The 14,438-nt window shown below is 50.3% G+C and overlaps 6 protein-coding genes across 6 annotated transcripts; 4 read left to right on the top strand and 2 right to left on the bottom strand.

The window, feature by feature from the left end:
* Window positions 1–530: 530 nt before the first annotated feature.
* MAA_07543 (uncharacterized protein) lies at window positions 531–2,973 on the bottom strand (the record flags this gene model as incomplete). The annotated part of the gene is made up of 4 exons (XM_007825541.2): window positions 531–799; window positions 849–2,103; window positions 2,153–2,765; window positions 2,843–2,973. 4 exons carry the CDS (start codon window positions 2,971–2,973, stop codon window positions 531–533), a joined length of 2,268 nt encoding a protein of 755 aa, XP_007823732.2.
* Window positions 2,974–3,596: 623 nt separating this feature from the next.
* On the top strand, window positions 3,597–5,376 carry MAA_11701 (uncharacterized protein; the record flags this gene model as incomplete). Its single annotated transcript, XM_011412616.1, has 4 exons — window positions 3,597–3,864; window positions 3,985–4,292; window positions 4,354–4,487; window positions 4,563–5,376. 4 exons carry the CDS (start codon window positions 3,597–3,599, stop codon window positions 5,374–5,376), a joined length of 1,524 nt encoding a protein of 507 aa, XP_011410918.1.
* Window positions 5,377–5,973: 597 nt separating this feature from the next.
* Window positions 5,974–7,025, top strand: MAA_07542 (C6 zinc finger domain protein; the record flags this gene model as incomplete). The annotated part of the gene is made up of 3 exons (XM_007825540.2): window positions 5,974–6,413; window positions 6,452–6,575; window positions 6,711–7,025. 3 exons carry the CDS (start codon window positions 5,974–5,976, stop codon window positions 7,023–7,025), a joined length of 879 nt encoding a protein of 292 aa, XP_007823731.2.
* Window positions 7,026–9,029: 2,004 nt separating this feature from the next.
* MAA_07541 (uncharacterized protein) lies at window positions 9,030–9,964 on the top strand (the record flags this gene model as incomplete). The annotated part of the gene is made up of 3 exons (XM_007825539.2): window positions 9,030–9,080; window positions 9,162–9,282; window positions 9,375–9,964. The coding sequence occupies 3 exons, from the start codon at window positions 9,030–9,032 to the stop codon at window positions 9,962–9,964; spliced, it is 762 nt and encodes a 253-aa protein (XP_007823730.2).
* Window positions 9,965–10,402: 438 nt separating this feature from the next.
* On the bottom strand, window positions 10,403–11,917 carry MAA_07540 (uncharacterized protein; the record flags this gene model as incomplete). Its single annotated transcript, XM_007825538.1, has 1 exon — window positions 10,403–11,917. One exon carries the CDS (start codon window positions 11,915–11,917, stop codon window positions 10,403–10,405), a length of 1,515 nt encoding a protein of 504 aa, XP_007823729.1.
* An 813-nt stretch (window positions 11,918–12,730) lies between these two features.
* On the top strand, window positions 12,731–13,732 carry MAA_07539 (uncharacterized protein; the record flags this gene model as incomplete). Its single annotated transcript, XM_007825537.1, has 1 exon — window positions 12,731–13,732. The coding sequence occupies one exon, from the start codon at window positions 12,731–12,733 to the stop codon at window positions 13,730–13,732; it is 1,002 nt and encodes a 333-aa protein (XP_007823728.1).
* Between the last annotated feature and the right edge of the window lie 706 nt (window positions 13,733–14,438).

Raw genomic sequence — 14,438 nt, 5'->3', positions numbered from 1 at the left:
GTCCAGTATCGTCCCAAAGCAAGCTGAGGAGTGCGTGTGCTACTCCGTTATGCGACGTCGAGAGGACAAGCCGTTATATGTGACTAATGCGCGGCATACAACGAACAATGTAGGATTGTGATACTAGGGAGAAAACGGCAACATTGTGGTAAACTATCATGGACATACAAGCTAAACATGTCGTAGTATATAGGCTAGCATGATAGTATAAGCGTAACATGGGTTGTATCGTACAATTTCACGCATTCCATGAAAACAATGGAACATGGGACGCCTCAGTGTCGGGTCCTTCTACAAAGGAACCAAAATTGAAATCATGTAGAAGAAAGTCCATATCATCGGGTATCTGTGTCTATTGTCAGTGGCAGAATCAACGCGAATCAGGGGTGCTGAAAGTATATTACAAGAGTGTGAAAGAAATCCGCGTCGTGGTCACGAGCTGCAGTAGAGTTTGGCTCACTGGCCTGGTTGCTGTGGGCTGTTAATATCCCGCCACTTATTTCGGGGCTACGTAGATAGGACATGTTGACTCACATCGGAGTAGTTGGACATCTGTGAAGGGCGTCATGAACGACTCTGCTCACACGTACCACTTTCTCGCCAACATCTTTGGCCCAGGTAGCTGAGGATGTTGGAATATACAGCGACTTGACTAGCCCGATGATCATGGACAAAACGTAGTAATCGCTTACGCCTTCTAGTGTTGACGTGACTCGCCTCTCCACGATTCGCCAGGCGTGTTCCACCAGTGATATAAATGGCTCGACGAGTTCTGGCATGGATGAAATAATACTCGATGCTGATGGGGTTTTAGTATTCAAACACAAAATCGGCCGCAGTCTACTTACATGAGTCATTAAAGCCAAGGTATAGCTCATGGCAAAGGTTCATTGCAGCGAAGAGGAGTCCCACTCGACAAGCTGTTTCTGTAACGAGCCGTTGTTGGTTAAGCGAGCGATACTGACTTAGAATCATGACGGCAGTGTCGAGCCTTGCTCGGCGGCACACTGCCGAGGTGGCGGTTGGCGGCGTTTGAATGGCGGCAGGAACATGCACCAGCAGAAGATATTGGTTCAAGATGATGCTCAGTAATATCTCCAAATGCACCATCACTGAGTGTTTCGGAGTACCTACATGCGACTTACTCCACCCTGGTACTTTTTGCAAAGACTGAGTTAATGAATCCGCAAAGGCTAGGATTCGATCCATCTCGGCATTATTCTGGCAGCCGTTTACCATGGCGCAGATCTCAGATCGAGTAGCATATGATTGTCGTAGAAGTACCTGGAACGAAGAGCTCGTCCACGAGCAAAGCGGCTGAGACGTCACTTCTTGGGTGCTTGACGGAGTCAACACTTCCTCATTTTCGTTTGCTGGTGCCCGCGTATTAAACTCGTCCTGTCGGATGCTAGGAGGCATTCCGCGCTCCATGGCGGCCAGCAAATCAAGCTCTGTTATTGTCGCCCACAGTCTTCGCCGCATCTCGCGATGAAATGGTGAGATTGGAGCCTCTGGCCCAACTTCCCGGTGATACCCTGCTGCCATTGCCCACCGTATCAATGTCCCCGTTGACGCCCAGAGCCCTGTCTCGTGGATATAGTTTGCCCTCTTGGCAATCAGCAGCAGACATTGAGTTTGTAACGAGGGCAAACTTTCCACAGAGGTAGTGTGCTGGGAATTTAGCCAGATTTCGGCGGCTTGAATCCATTTTTTTGCCATTTCAATGGGTTCTGGACTCGCGACCAGCGTGGCAGCCTCATGTCGCGTAGCCGATGCGATGGCCATTATGAGACATAGCTGAACTAGAAAATTTTCTGATGTTTCTTCAGAAGTCTCCCAGTAGCGGTTGTACTGACGGTAAAAAGATGGGATGTGAAGAACACGGTGGGTGACTTCGACATAGTCAAGATAGGCTTGTACCAAGACGTCCACCACTTCTTGTTGAGGAACCAGATTCACCAGGCTCTGTGTATCAACCTGCGACTGGTTACTGTGACCGTTCGCCGGCTTTCTACTGAGTTTGACGAAGATGTCATCGCGCAGCTGGTTGATGAGAGGATACTGGGCTTTCACTTGAGAAATGTATCGCGGCAGATGGGCAAACTGAACGGATTAGCCACGGACAGTAAATGGGATCATCAGATGCCTATACCCGCTGGTAGAGATTCAAGTGGTAGCTGAAGCCATAGAATCTAGTTGATGTTGCTCGACCTTTGAAGTGTATCATGCCTCTGGACGAGATTGTCTGTGGAGGACCGCTTGTCTCTTGCGCGAATGCCTGCGCCGACTGGTCTCGCCCATCTGGCTGCGGACCTTCAACATGCCTCGGCAATGCTACTGGAATAGCATCTCCAGGCTGCGGTAAAGACGATTGCGGTAAATTTGCAGGAGAGCTGTTCCTGTAATGGCACTCATGCTCGTGACCACTCTGGACGCAGCGGCGACACACGGGAACTTCTCGCCCGCATTTCACCTTTCGGCGGTAGCATGGAATGCAAGCGACTGGCGGACGCCGCTTCTTCAAGTCCGGCCGGGGAACCCGTTGGCGAGATGAACCCTGACTTCGGCCCATGTTGCCGCTGGTGGTGCTGGCAAGAGTCGTACTGCTTGCAATGGGCCGAGATGTTGAAGCAAGAAAAAAACTGGAGATCTCGGCATTTTCGGCATTTTCACGCCCCCTGTTCACTTCCACGTTCTTGAAGGTGGCGGACCATATTGAGCTCCCAGAAACATCATGCCGCTTTGCTTTGCTTCTGCCGTACTTGCTATCGCATCAGGATGGTTCACGACATCAAGTCTATTCAAGTACATTAGACATCACAGACCGAAGCAATGCACACACTTGCCTCCACCACTGCAGGGCATGGGGTTGGGTAGCCCAACGGTTCCTGGCCGCAACATCGCATGGCAGGGGTCTTGTGCTGTCCGGTGAATGAGGTTGGGATGCAACGAATTATTCTTCTCGGTGGCCATGACTGGTGTTGGAGTTGAAGTTGGTAATTGAGATGAAGATGAGGGAAGGCAAATGAGGGGCCATTATCGGCATCCGCCAATCAGAGCTAAGAAAATGTCAAGTCTGGGTGCGAATAATTTATTCGCACGCGAGGCGAAAGCTGTTCGTCATCTTTATTCTCCTTGTAGAAGCATCGGAATTGACCTGGAGCACGCTGTCGATGCGAAGGGCAAGACAGGTCTGGAAAGTCTTGTGTGATGATCCGCAGCCAGCCACAGCTAAGAAAACCTCCCACAAAATGCGATTCCTACAGCACATTATGACGAGATCCATCTACGATCTACGCAAACACCGCCTTGCGACTCCACAGGGCTGAAGGGGTGATTCAATGTTAGGCTGACTGGCAAGTTGACGCTGACATCGAGGCGCCCTAATAGCTAACCCAGTCAGCAGATGAGTCTGTTCGTCTTGCGTCAGACGGCGCATTTAAACTCCGCCACAAATCGTCACCGTTGTCATACGCCGGCCTCGAGAGACGCGCTTCCTAGACGTTGATAATCTGTTTGCTGGCAACACGTACATAGTCACACGCATCTCAATTGCTAGACAAACGTCTGCTCAGTTTCGTCCCGCCGCAACTCTAATGCCAGGTGCTAAGCAGTGCTGGGAATGTCGCAAAAGGCGGCTTGTTTGTGACTTTGAACGCCCAGCATGCATCAAGTGCCGGGACAGAGGAGTCCAATGTCCCGGATATGACCACAAGCCTCTACGATGGGTTGCGCCCGGGGAGACCAGATCCAAGAAGCGAAAGGCCCAACAGCGCTCCGTTGGTCAGTCAGCTGTAACCCGAGTATCACGGGTCCATTTCAAGGATGCAGGTGCCACACATCTGATACAAGCAATAGACTACTGTAGGTTATTTTTGCTCTCGACGCGACGTGCTCCGTGTGATTGCCGACTCGAACGAGCTTCCTTGATTCTTTGCATGCTTGGACGGTTGGAGGGCTTATGCTAACTTCACCATTGCGCAGATAACCGCGTCATAAGTCCAGATTTGCTCGCGACGAACCGACGCGCATCTGATAACCCATTCTTCGTGCCGCCAGCCGCAGCAGCATATATTCTTCCTGCCATTGCGGAAATTGTTGTCTCTACCGCACTGGGACATCGCATTTTACAGAGCCGTCAATGTTCGACATCTGACCGAGTAGCGTTGGCTACCAAGCTGCAACACCACCGAGGGTTAGCCATTCGGCTGATGGCCGACGTCTTGGCCACGGACGGCATGCGGACAAGTGACGAGATGCTTGCTTGTGTCTTGGTGTTTTTGTTTGCCGAGGTGAGCACTACTCTGAGAAGCTTTGTCGAAGCATCAAGTGACCGATTGGTCCTATTTCCAGATACAACAATCCATTTCATCCTGTTGGCGACAACATGTGGATGCAGCTTGGACGATAATCAACTCACGCGGCGGGCTGGGTGACCTCATACATAGCCACGCGCAGTTTCGCCATTTGTTTCGCTATTTTACCATGTGAGTCTCCCGTTTGACATTATCTGGTGCGCGTTATCCCTGCTTGCTGACTTTCGGACGCTTGGCGCATTGCAGCATCGACGTATTCGGTGCGACTACCTCGCCGCCGCTCGATGTTGGCCGAGCACACCGGCAGCTGGACGTCTTGCCGGTGCTACCTACGCTATATCGCGATGGGCTTCAGACGTGCGTGCCATGTCCTCCAGAGCTTTTGGGGCATGTCATCCTCGTCAACCACTTTAGGGCACAGTTATGTGGCCCTGCCGCCGAGCAGAAGAAGAATCATCTGTTTGCGGCCGCTGGAGAAACGTTGCAAAAAATTTGCGACTTTTCTGTGCACCAATGGGTCGATGACACCGTTCTCCCCAGTTTGTTGATGGATGATGCCGAAAAGGCTCGGGAGCATGCAAGCCTGGCTTCTAGCCAGACCAAGGCTCGGCGATGGATCTGGCTTGCCCTAACATCGGCGTTCAAATCAGCCATAGCACTATACTGTATTTCAACAGTGTTCGACGGTCGCACATATGAATCTGGGGACAATGACACGGCATGCAATGACCTCGCCTCCTGCTCTGATGTCCGTATGTTCCACGTGGAAACGCTTCGAACAAACTTGCAAACCGTGGCCTCCGACGAGAGAGGGCAGCTTCGCAAGTTCACCATCTGGCTATTAGTCGTTCTGGGGGTGGTGACGGACCCGAGTGACGAGACATGCAAGAGATTCATAACAGGCGAGCTGAAATGGATCAGTGGACATGTGGGCATTTCTTCACCCTTGATTGCCATTGGAGTGTTGGAAAAGATCTGGCAAACATCTTGCACCCGGGCAGACAAGAAAGGCGTAGGGTGGGACGGCCTTTTTGAGAAACCGTACATTTTCGCTTTGTAGCAAAACTAGTCCGGTTTGAATGAGATGCGTGTCTCCCAGAAACCTATTTAATTGTATCTTAAACTCAAAATATTTTTTGCCATACCCAAATCCAGACATTCCGCAGCACTCGCCTTCTATTACATGGCCCGGTGAAACTGGCGTTGCCAACACCTCTGTGGCGGTGTCACGAAACTAGCATTTATCGGTATTATTAAGTCTTGGCCAGTTTTCTTTCCCATTTAGGAAGTATATGTTCATGGCTGTAAAGTCGATAATCCGGGACCGTGGTGCTTCATGTAAGTTATTCAAGATACTTCCGCTTACGGTAAAAAGGATTCATCGCGGTCTGCATTGATGTTTCCTACGATCCATGAATTGCCGGAGCTGAGCATCGTTTACTTTCTCTATTTATTATACAAAGACGTTCCAAAGCTCAGTTAAGATGGGGTGATGGCCTTGACAGAATTGTCAATCACAAAGACGTTTCCCACATAAATGCATATAGGCGTCGCAAAGTGCGCAACCCGACAGCTTAATTTTGGAGGATAGTCTCCCTTTTCCAAGCTACTCCAGAGTCAGAGTTTCGAGTCGTCATACTAGCCGACACCAACCGCGATGGTCTTGTTGACGACTTGGACAGCAACCACAAGCACATGTGGACATCTAACCGCGGCGCAATCTTTCTTCCCGATATCAGTGACGAGTATCTCCGCTGCGCAATACAAGATGCCAGAGGGACTTCACTCAGCAATTTGGAGCTTGCGACCTGCAACGGTGCGGCAGGCGATGTTCCCATCGCTCCGCGGTATGCGGCGCCCCCTCGACGCTGCAAACGCAAAATGGTGTGTCAAAGTGGCAAGCTCCATTTGTAAAGACAATCCAAAGCATCCTGGACAAACTGCCGTCACAAATACCCTTGCTTGTCCTCAACAACAGCAGCGAGGTTTACGCGCAGGACTTGATGGATCCTGCATACGCAAGCATGCCAGGGCGACACGGCCCAATTTCCCTATGAATACTACTCCTTCGCACCACACAGTCCACCCGGCCAAGTGGTAGAAGAGTCGGGTGTGTGAACATCTCCGCGGGCCAGGCGTCGGGGTCGGCAGCCGGAACTCGGGTCGGGTTTCGGCTGGGAAGAGATCAACTCTGGCGGCAACATTGAGACGATCCCTGCCTACGTCTCCCGATCCGGCACTGCTTACCGAAACAGACGGGTACTTCTTGGCAAATACTTGACAAGTACCCTGCGAGATGCTTGGTGGATTTTGTCAAGGCACAAGTTGAACAGGGCCCCGTTGTTCCTGGAAGCTGGCTGACTCGTCGTCGGTCACATCGACGAGATGGTCCAGTTTTTGCCTCGCAACACGCTGGGGTTCAGAATGGCCATTCCGGACACAACCCCTGCCTTGGAGCTCTTCAGAAAGCTCAACGACACTGGTCAAGGGGAGCATCCATTCTCAGCTTCGAGGGCGATGGCGCCCGACAAGGACGCCAGCTTTGTCGACTCTAGCTTTCATGATAGAACTGTTGCATCGTTGTTGTCCGACGAAAGGTTTATTCAGGCGAACACTTGCGCTCAGAATTTTCTAGACACAGATTTGGCTCTTCTCCTGCAGGAATTACCCATTGAGGAAAAGGACGTCGTTGGCGTCCCAACGCTGTAGAAGGACGCGACGTATCCGTGGCCACGGAGCCCTGGCGATGTTCCCACGCGGCTTCACCGCGGCTTCTTGGCCAGAGACAGCTGCAGTCATTCTATCCATTAGTTGTAAATGGGCTTGTGCTCCAGCCAGACTATATTGCGCTGAAGCCGTGGGCTCCGCTCGTTCACGGGAGAGATGTTCTTGAAGCGGCCGTACGCGACGCATACCAGGCTGCGGTCCGTGAATGTGCGCTTTGTCAATGACTACAAGTCACACCATGTTCGAGGTGGCGAGGTTCACCGGGGGACGAATACGCTGAGGGAGACAAGTATTTCGTGGTGGATGCTATAGTGGCCCGGCATATTGCACGGTATAAACTGTTTGGCTTGGCGAATCATTCACTTAGACGATGTATTGGTTTTAGGGTGTAAAAGCGACATGGGTGTCCAGCTTTGGGAAGACCATTTTGCACCCGTGGGTGAATAAGCGGCCAGGCTCCTATATTCCGAAATACATTATTGCATCATGTTGACTGCCCAGAATAGTCTAGTTGTTAATTTGGTTCCATCGAGGCACCTGCTAAGAAGCTAGACTTGTCAGATTGCATTATCTTGTAGCTGTATCTTATAATAAGACTTTGATTGCTTTCCCAAGTAGATACCCAGCAGGGATCCTATTACCCGGCAGCAACTAAGTGGACGATTAAGTGGCCAGTCCACTTAGTTGCCAATAGGTGCCTCAAATAAGCCGAAGTAAGCCCTGTTGGCTTGATTTTCTGCCCTGAACAAACCAGCAGGTAGCAACGCCGGAAGGTCGGTTCGATGATTCCGAAAGATCTTCATTGAGTTGGCTTGGTAGTAGACAATTACTAGCGGTTGGCAGAGACAACTATGGGAGTAATCCGATTGGCGTTACCGGAGTTGCCCTAGTTGTCCCGAATAAAGCGGTGAAGGCGCATTCCGGGCACGAGGTTGGATCAACAGTGTGTAGTTTTCGAATCTGCTATCCCAGTTGTTGTATTTCCTTTGTCGCAAGTCATGCAACCATCACGAAGGCAAAGAAAGCTAAATGTGACCTACCATGAGTGGTGTATGCAACAACCTCAGTTTTCAATGTCAACACTAACTTGGTTCCGAATATACATGGCCGTAATGTGACCTATCCGAAACCTATCGCTTGAAATTCTAGATGGACGCAAGTCAAGACAGCCACATCAATTGCCGAATCTTCCCGTAAAGAACACTAAAGGATGGAAACGGTTTTCGAGGAGCCTCAGGGTCAACTCTGTTTGTTGCAGAGCCGCAAGTACGTGGCCAAAAGAGTGGGAAAATATGGTCCCATGTTGGATTACTCCGAGGCCGAGGCGGCATGACAACCAGGCCGTCAGCCATGACAGCGCCGTGCGTAGGGAGTAAGCGGATGCCTATGAGAGAATCAGCATCTCTGCCTGGGAAGTCCCATAGATTTGTGGCACACGCTGCCAATAAGCCATGGCTCGCCTGGAAAAGTGATTGATCAGACGGACGTGGCCGGCATCTCCTTACAACAGAATACCATATAACCGGCCAGGTTGGCAGCTCCTGGAGGTCATACCACCACATCCACGGGCCACACGTTTGAGACACTGCACGGCAAGAACGGGAAGCAAAGCCACCCAACATATTGTCGAATGGCTGACAATGCACCATGGGGAGCCATCAATGTGCGTCAGCACGTGGCACACGGGAAACAATGCTCGACGGAACGTCTAACTTGGGCGGGGTGGTAAAGTAGGGAATGCTGCATATATGAGGCTTATTCCTGCTTGTTTGGCTCTCGTGATGAACAAAGTGGCCGGAGCAATAGATTCTATCAGGACTCGCACGTCACATTTTCTGAGGACTGTATTCGTGATGAAGGACGGGAAAGATTTTGTTCCCGACGTTGCGATCCCGACATGTTTTCATTATTGTGAGAGGCTTTGAGATCGACAGGTATTCAGGTATTGTTACAGCTCAATTTGGCGGCTTACAGGACACGATGCATATGGACCTTGGTGAGCAGGAGCCCTGGCACAGAGGGACCAGGATGGGCAAGGTAAATCCACCCAGCTCAAGAACTTGCCAAACACTTTTGACATGGTTACGCTGGTTCTATGCTGAGTAAAATGTTATTCAGAGCGACAGTCATCCTCCTGCCCGGATGGACGATTATGACTACTCATTCGAAGTTGCTTCGAGAGACTGGGCATATGTATCTACTGCCCAAATCTTGGTAAGCCTGCCATATACCAGCCAAGGTAAGACTGCCATTTCATTTGGCCACCGGCGGCCGCATGATTGTCTATTTGTACCTTCCAATATTCATTGCCTACAGAACAACTCCCCCCAGATTCACATGGCAATCCGATACCCAGTGATGCAACTTGGACAAGAATCGACCGTCGATTTATAAGCGTCGAGATGCTCCAAAAGGCCGGTGTGCGATATGAAGCGCGAGAGGATTTTGTCGCCATCCTCGGCGCCGTCACAAGCGCACAAGTCGTCGAGCTCGTGCAACATAGCACCGCGATACGACAGCAGCGCCGGCCGAGACACGGTACACATGTCGCGGCGCCTTATCGGGCGAAATCCCACGAGTCTCAATTCGCGCAGACCAATACGCCAAGAGCCGGAAGGTCTGCGCTTCTCACTGCCGAGTCCGACTCAGACGAAGACGTGAACAGAAGCAGTGGGCCCAAGAGCAGGAACAGGGAAAGATTACAACGCCGAACTGTGCGTGGCGGCAAGCAGAGAGACCAGCTACAGGGCGAAACGACATATTCTGTTTCGCGACTACAAGCCTCGGGGCAGAGTACCTCGAAGATGTTGCCTCGGCAGAGTCTGAAAAGTACAAAGGGTGACCTGGCTGTCAAGACTCTGAGCATCGCTGGATCAGTCGCGAGCGTGATTAGTTTGGCGAAAGACTTTTTGAAGGAGTAATGGACATGTTGTAATTTGCACGCGAAAGCAACATGACTAGAGTCAGATATTGAGCTAGGTCAAGGTGCATTTCGTGGCAATGACGTTGCTTTCATGGTCTGAGTTATCATCGTTCATGAGAATCATCCAACTTACAGTGTCTACCTTGAGAACATACCCCACATCAATCAATGGTGTTAATTTTTATTCAACAGTCTTTGGCTTTGAATGCTTTTGAAAGTCCTAAAGGATGGGCGTCCAAGACAAGATGACAGCCTCAAGTCAACGGGCGCCTTCAAGGTAGTGACATGAAAAACGTGTGATGTAAATGGAGTTATGGAAGACTTGATCGACTTAATCTAACTTCATTGGTTGAGAGAGAATAATTTCTATGGCAAAAGATGAGAACCATGGCGATACTGTGACATATCAGCACCAGTAGCCCCGTTCACGCGGCATCTACACTGAGTTGATATCGTTATCCATTTCCTCCGATTCGGCCTTCGCGTCCTCAACACACCATAGTCGCCAAAAACCACTTTTACACGGCTCCCGCTGCGTGTCGCAGCAGCTGGAGCCCTTCCCTAGCCATTGCTCACATTGTACTCTGTCGTTGCTCTTAAACTTGCCAATGTAGGTCATGTCAAAGGAAGTATCCCCCTCTGAGAAGGCATCGACCGCTCCCACCCGGTGATGATCGACTCCACAAGCCGAAGGCCTGCCAAACCATCCACACTTCCTCCCCTTGTCATGACAAACTTCGCGGCTCTGAGACACGTGCCACTGCCGCCTATCAGCTCTATCCATCTCGTCAAAACTAGGCACAGGGGCGCCTGTCTTGGCGTAGTATCCCTTGTCTTGGGTATAAAACTTGTCCTCTCCTATCCTGTCCGGGCAGTACCATTCGGCCGAGTCGAGATCATAGCACCTGTTCTTGACCGACTTGATCACAGGGTGCGGGTGTTCGTACTTGACGACTTGGTCATCCAGAGTAGGATAGGCTTCGTAATAATGCCAACGCTTGCTAGCATCCATGTATTTGGCAATTTGTTGATCAGGGTCGTATTCAGTATACCCCTGCTCTCCAGCTTTGAGTAGGTACCTTCCGGCCTTGTACCCTATAATTTGAGGCTTTTCCCACAGCGGCAGAATAGGAAGCCTAAATGCCAACTCGAGATGGAACGGCGTCTTGCCATCCGAGTCCAGAAGCGGCGTCTCAACCGTACAATCAATCTTCTCTTTGACCCTTTCGCAGGATTCGTCTTTCCAATGTGCCCATTGAGCGCACTCGAATGGCCCTTCGTCAAAGATGGTCGTGGGGCACTTTTCCGTTGACCAGAGCTTGTCTCCGTTCTCATTCCGCATGATTTCCTCACTTTTGCAAGCGCCTCTGAGTATGAGTTTCACAGTCCAAGCTTCCGTCCAGCAAGAGTACTTGGCTTCGCATGGGGAAACTGTGCCTTCTGAAATGGTCTTTTCTGTAGTCTTGGTGTTTGAGCGGGAATAGCCGCCGGTGATGGTGATGCCGGCCATGTTGCCAGTGTATGGACTCCAAAATCCCGCGTTGATCTGGCCTCCAATGTTCCAGCCCCAGGTAGTGCTGTCGATGTTGATGGTACTCTTTTGTGTGTTGAGCTGCATTGTGCCGCTTCTTTGGTCGTTGTCTACTCGGCGGATCACTTCAGTGTTGATGGCGAGGTCGTAATCTACCTTGCTTATGTCCTCAAACACGGTTACGTTGACAAAGTCCGTATGAAGGAGATTCCAAAAGTTCCAATGCGGCTCACATGTTGCCTCTTTGAAGTCGGATTCGTATCGGGCATTGGATAAGATGAGGTTGAGTCCCGGCTTTAGTTTGCTGAGAAGATCTATCTTGCGCTCTTCGCTCTGGTCCGGCCTTAGATAGGGACTTGATGATTGTTGGCAGCAAGCTCCTGCCGCAAAAAGGCCGACTGCCAGAGCAGTCAGTTTCATATTCGTAAATTGCGGTCAGCAAATAAGCTGCTGGCTACAAGATGGTTGTCGTGTGAGGAGCTGAGCAACAAAGCGGCCAATGGCACAATACTTGATAATGTCGTATGGCGGTTTGTCGAGAGAGCGCCGTGCATACTATATAGCAGGTCAAAATCAGCAGCAAAGGCTATAGCTGGAGGGTTGAGTTTGCATGTAACCTGCTCATGTGTGTGTAATCATTCTCATCTACCGATACCTATGACGTAGAAGTATACTACTTTCATTATATGATACATGACTCAGGTCTCGACAAGCTCTAATTAATACATATATCACTCAGCAAGGATAGTGGCGTTACTAATGGAGACGTACGGCGGCTTGCAGGGGGGTCAATGGATTTAGAAGCTTGTCAATAGCGTCGCATAACTATTAGTCCCCGCCGAAGTAACCAAACTGGCCTGATGATGCTTAATTTTTAATACAATAGTGGACATCAGAGGCTTTTCTTTTGTTATGCGACATTTCCCAGGGTTCTGTTACAAGCCTAGTACATTAATACCAATAACTTTAATATAAGTAGCATTAATAGCATGAAGTAATCCCACATATTGCTAGTTTTTGACCATGCGGGAATGTTATCGCCTGTGATATAGACTAATGAGTTGTATCTGGAAGTCATTGAGACGGACTATCCAAGTATTTAAGTTGCTCTCCCCGTGAATCATCTGGTGTAGTCACCCATCGATGATTTTCTTGATTCTTGTCCGTAGTGACCAAGAGCTCCTCAACAGTTAATTTATACACAGTACTTGCGCCACAACACAACTTTTCGGTATGCGTGCCCTTTTGGCCGTATCGCTTTACCTCTGCCTAAGGGGCAGCGCGGCCCCTGTTTCTCTTCTTGAGAGGACCGTTCCATTCGGACACGAGGGGCCGCCCTACGAGGTAGGGGGAGCAGGAGCCCATCTGCCTCTGGAGGTCAACGTACCATTCGAAATAGACTTGCTCCCCGATGGAGAAAGACTGCCGTTAGAGAACCCTGAGACGACCTTGCCCGAGGGGCTGCCACCGGCTGAAGGCGAACTGTCAAATGAGATAACAGGGGAACATACTCCTGACATGCCTGTACCTGAGGGACTGCCACCGGCTGAAGGAAATGGACCGCAACTACCGGGAGTAGAGAATCCTGAGACGTCTGCATCCGGAGGAGCCGAAGGGCTCCCACCCCCCGCGAGCGAAGCACCACAGGGACGACCATCCCCATGGAAGGGCAAGTCGCCCGAGGACATCAAAACGTTCTGGCTTAACGGACTCCCAGAAACCAGAGTGGCCAATTGGGAAAACAGTCCTGTGCATGAGATATGGAACTTGTTGAGCAGGGAAGAGCGATTTTCCCTTATATTCGAAAACCCCGATGCCAAGAAGTGGCCGTACTTGACGCCCGAGCAAAGATTGTACCTCTGGCAAGAGAGGCCTATTTTGAAGTCAAGAGACAACCAGAGACTGTGGGCACTGTTGACGCCAGAACAACGCGAAACGTATTGGAAACAGGACCCCAAGCGATGGCAGAACCTGACGCCGCAAGACCAAGAGACAGTTGTTCAATCTGTTCGTCAGAACCCAATTTTCGAAGGCTTGGCGAACGAGGAAATACGACGAATCGTCGCAAAGATAGACAAACTGGCGCCAAAGGACCGTCTGGCTCTATCTAACTCCAGGATCGAGAAGATGAAAGAGGCAGTCATAGAGGCGCTTGCTAAAGAGAGTAAGCAGCTTGCAACAGAAGCGGGAAAAGCAGCCAAGGCAGAGGAAGAAGAAAATTCAGTGGGCGGCTAGGCTACTAGCATTTCCTCTTTGGAATTCTGAAAGGTTTATCTTAAAATATTGGAGATTACCTTCAGGATCCGTACCATGTGGACAGAAGTAATTCTACTAGAGGGGGAATATGGCTATGGTAGGCCTGCAATCGGTGCTGCGGTGGCTTGGTGAATAGGAGGGTAATGCTTGTGGTAGTTACTAATTTACCCTTGATATAAAGTATCCCTTGTTACGCAGTAATAGTTATACTCAACTCAAGGTCTGGAAATAGCCACCGGCCAGTTGTCAATAACTTGCAACACCTGTACTCCGCACCAAGTACGAATTCGCCGCTTACAATTATGATATGTCGAAGGTGACTTGTCAAGTTCAATGCCCGATTCAAGACAATGGCATGCTTGCGAGGTGATTGCATTCTAGAGTCCGTGATTTCTGTATGATCCCACACCTGTACGTTACAGTACGTAAGAAATCAAGTGTCTCTTGTCGCCCACTTCAGACATCTTGTCTTGCCCGTGCGTGTTCCTGTCTGGTTACATTGAACCCACTGTGCTACGTGACAGGGCACATTTCGGTGTTTGTTGGGCATGCCCAGCTCATGAGTCAACCGGAGATGCGGAAGAACGTCCAATACAGCATCAACCGTTTTATCCATCTCATATCATGCCATTACGTTGCGCAGGCTTCAATTCTCCGATTGGGGCTCACATAGTTTGATGGAGTA

Source organism: Metarhizium robertsii, assembly GCF_000187425.2.
Source record: "Metarhizium robertsii ARSEF 23 chromosome Unknown MAA_Scf_14, whole genome shotgun sequence".
Taxonomy (NCBI): domain Eukaryota; kingdom Fungi; phylum Ascomycota; class Sordariomycetes; order Hypocreales; family Clavicipitaceae; genus Metarhizium; species Metarhizium robertsii.
Note: the sequence above shows the minus strand (reverse complement) of the source record. Positions and strands in the feature narration are given on the sequence as shown.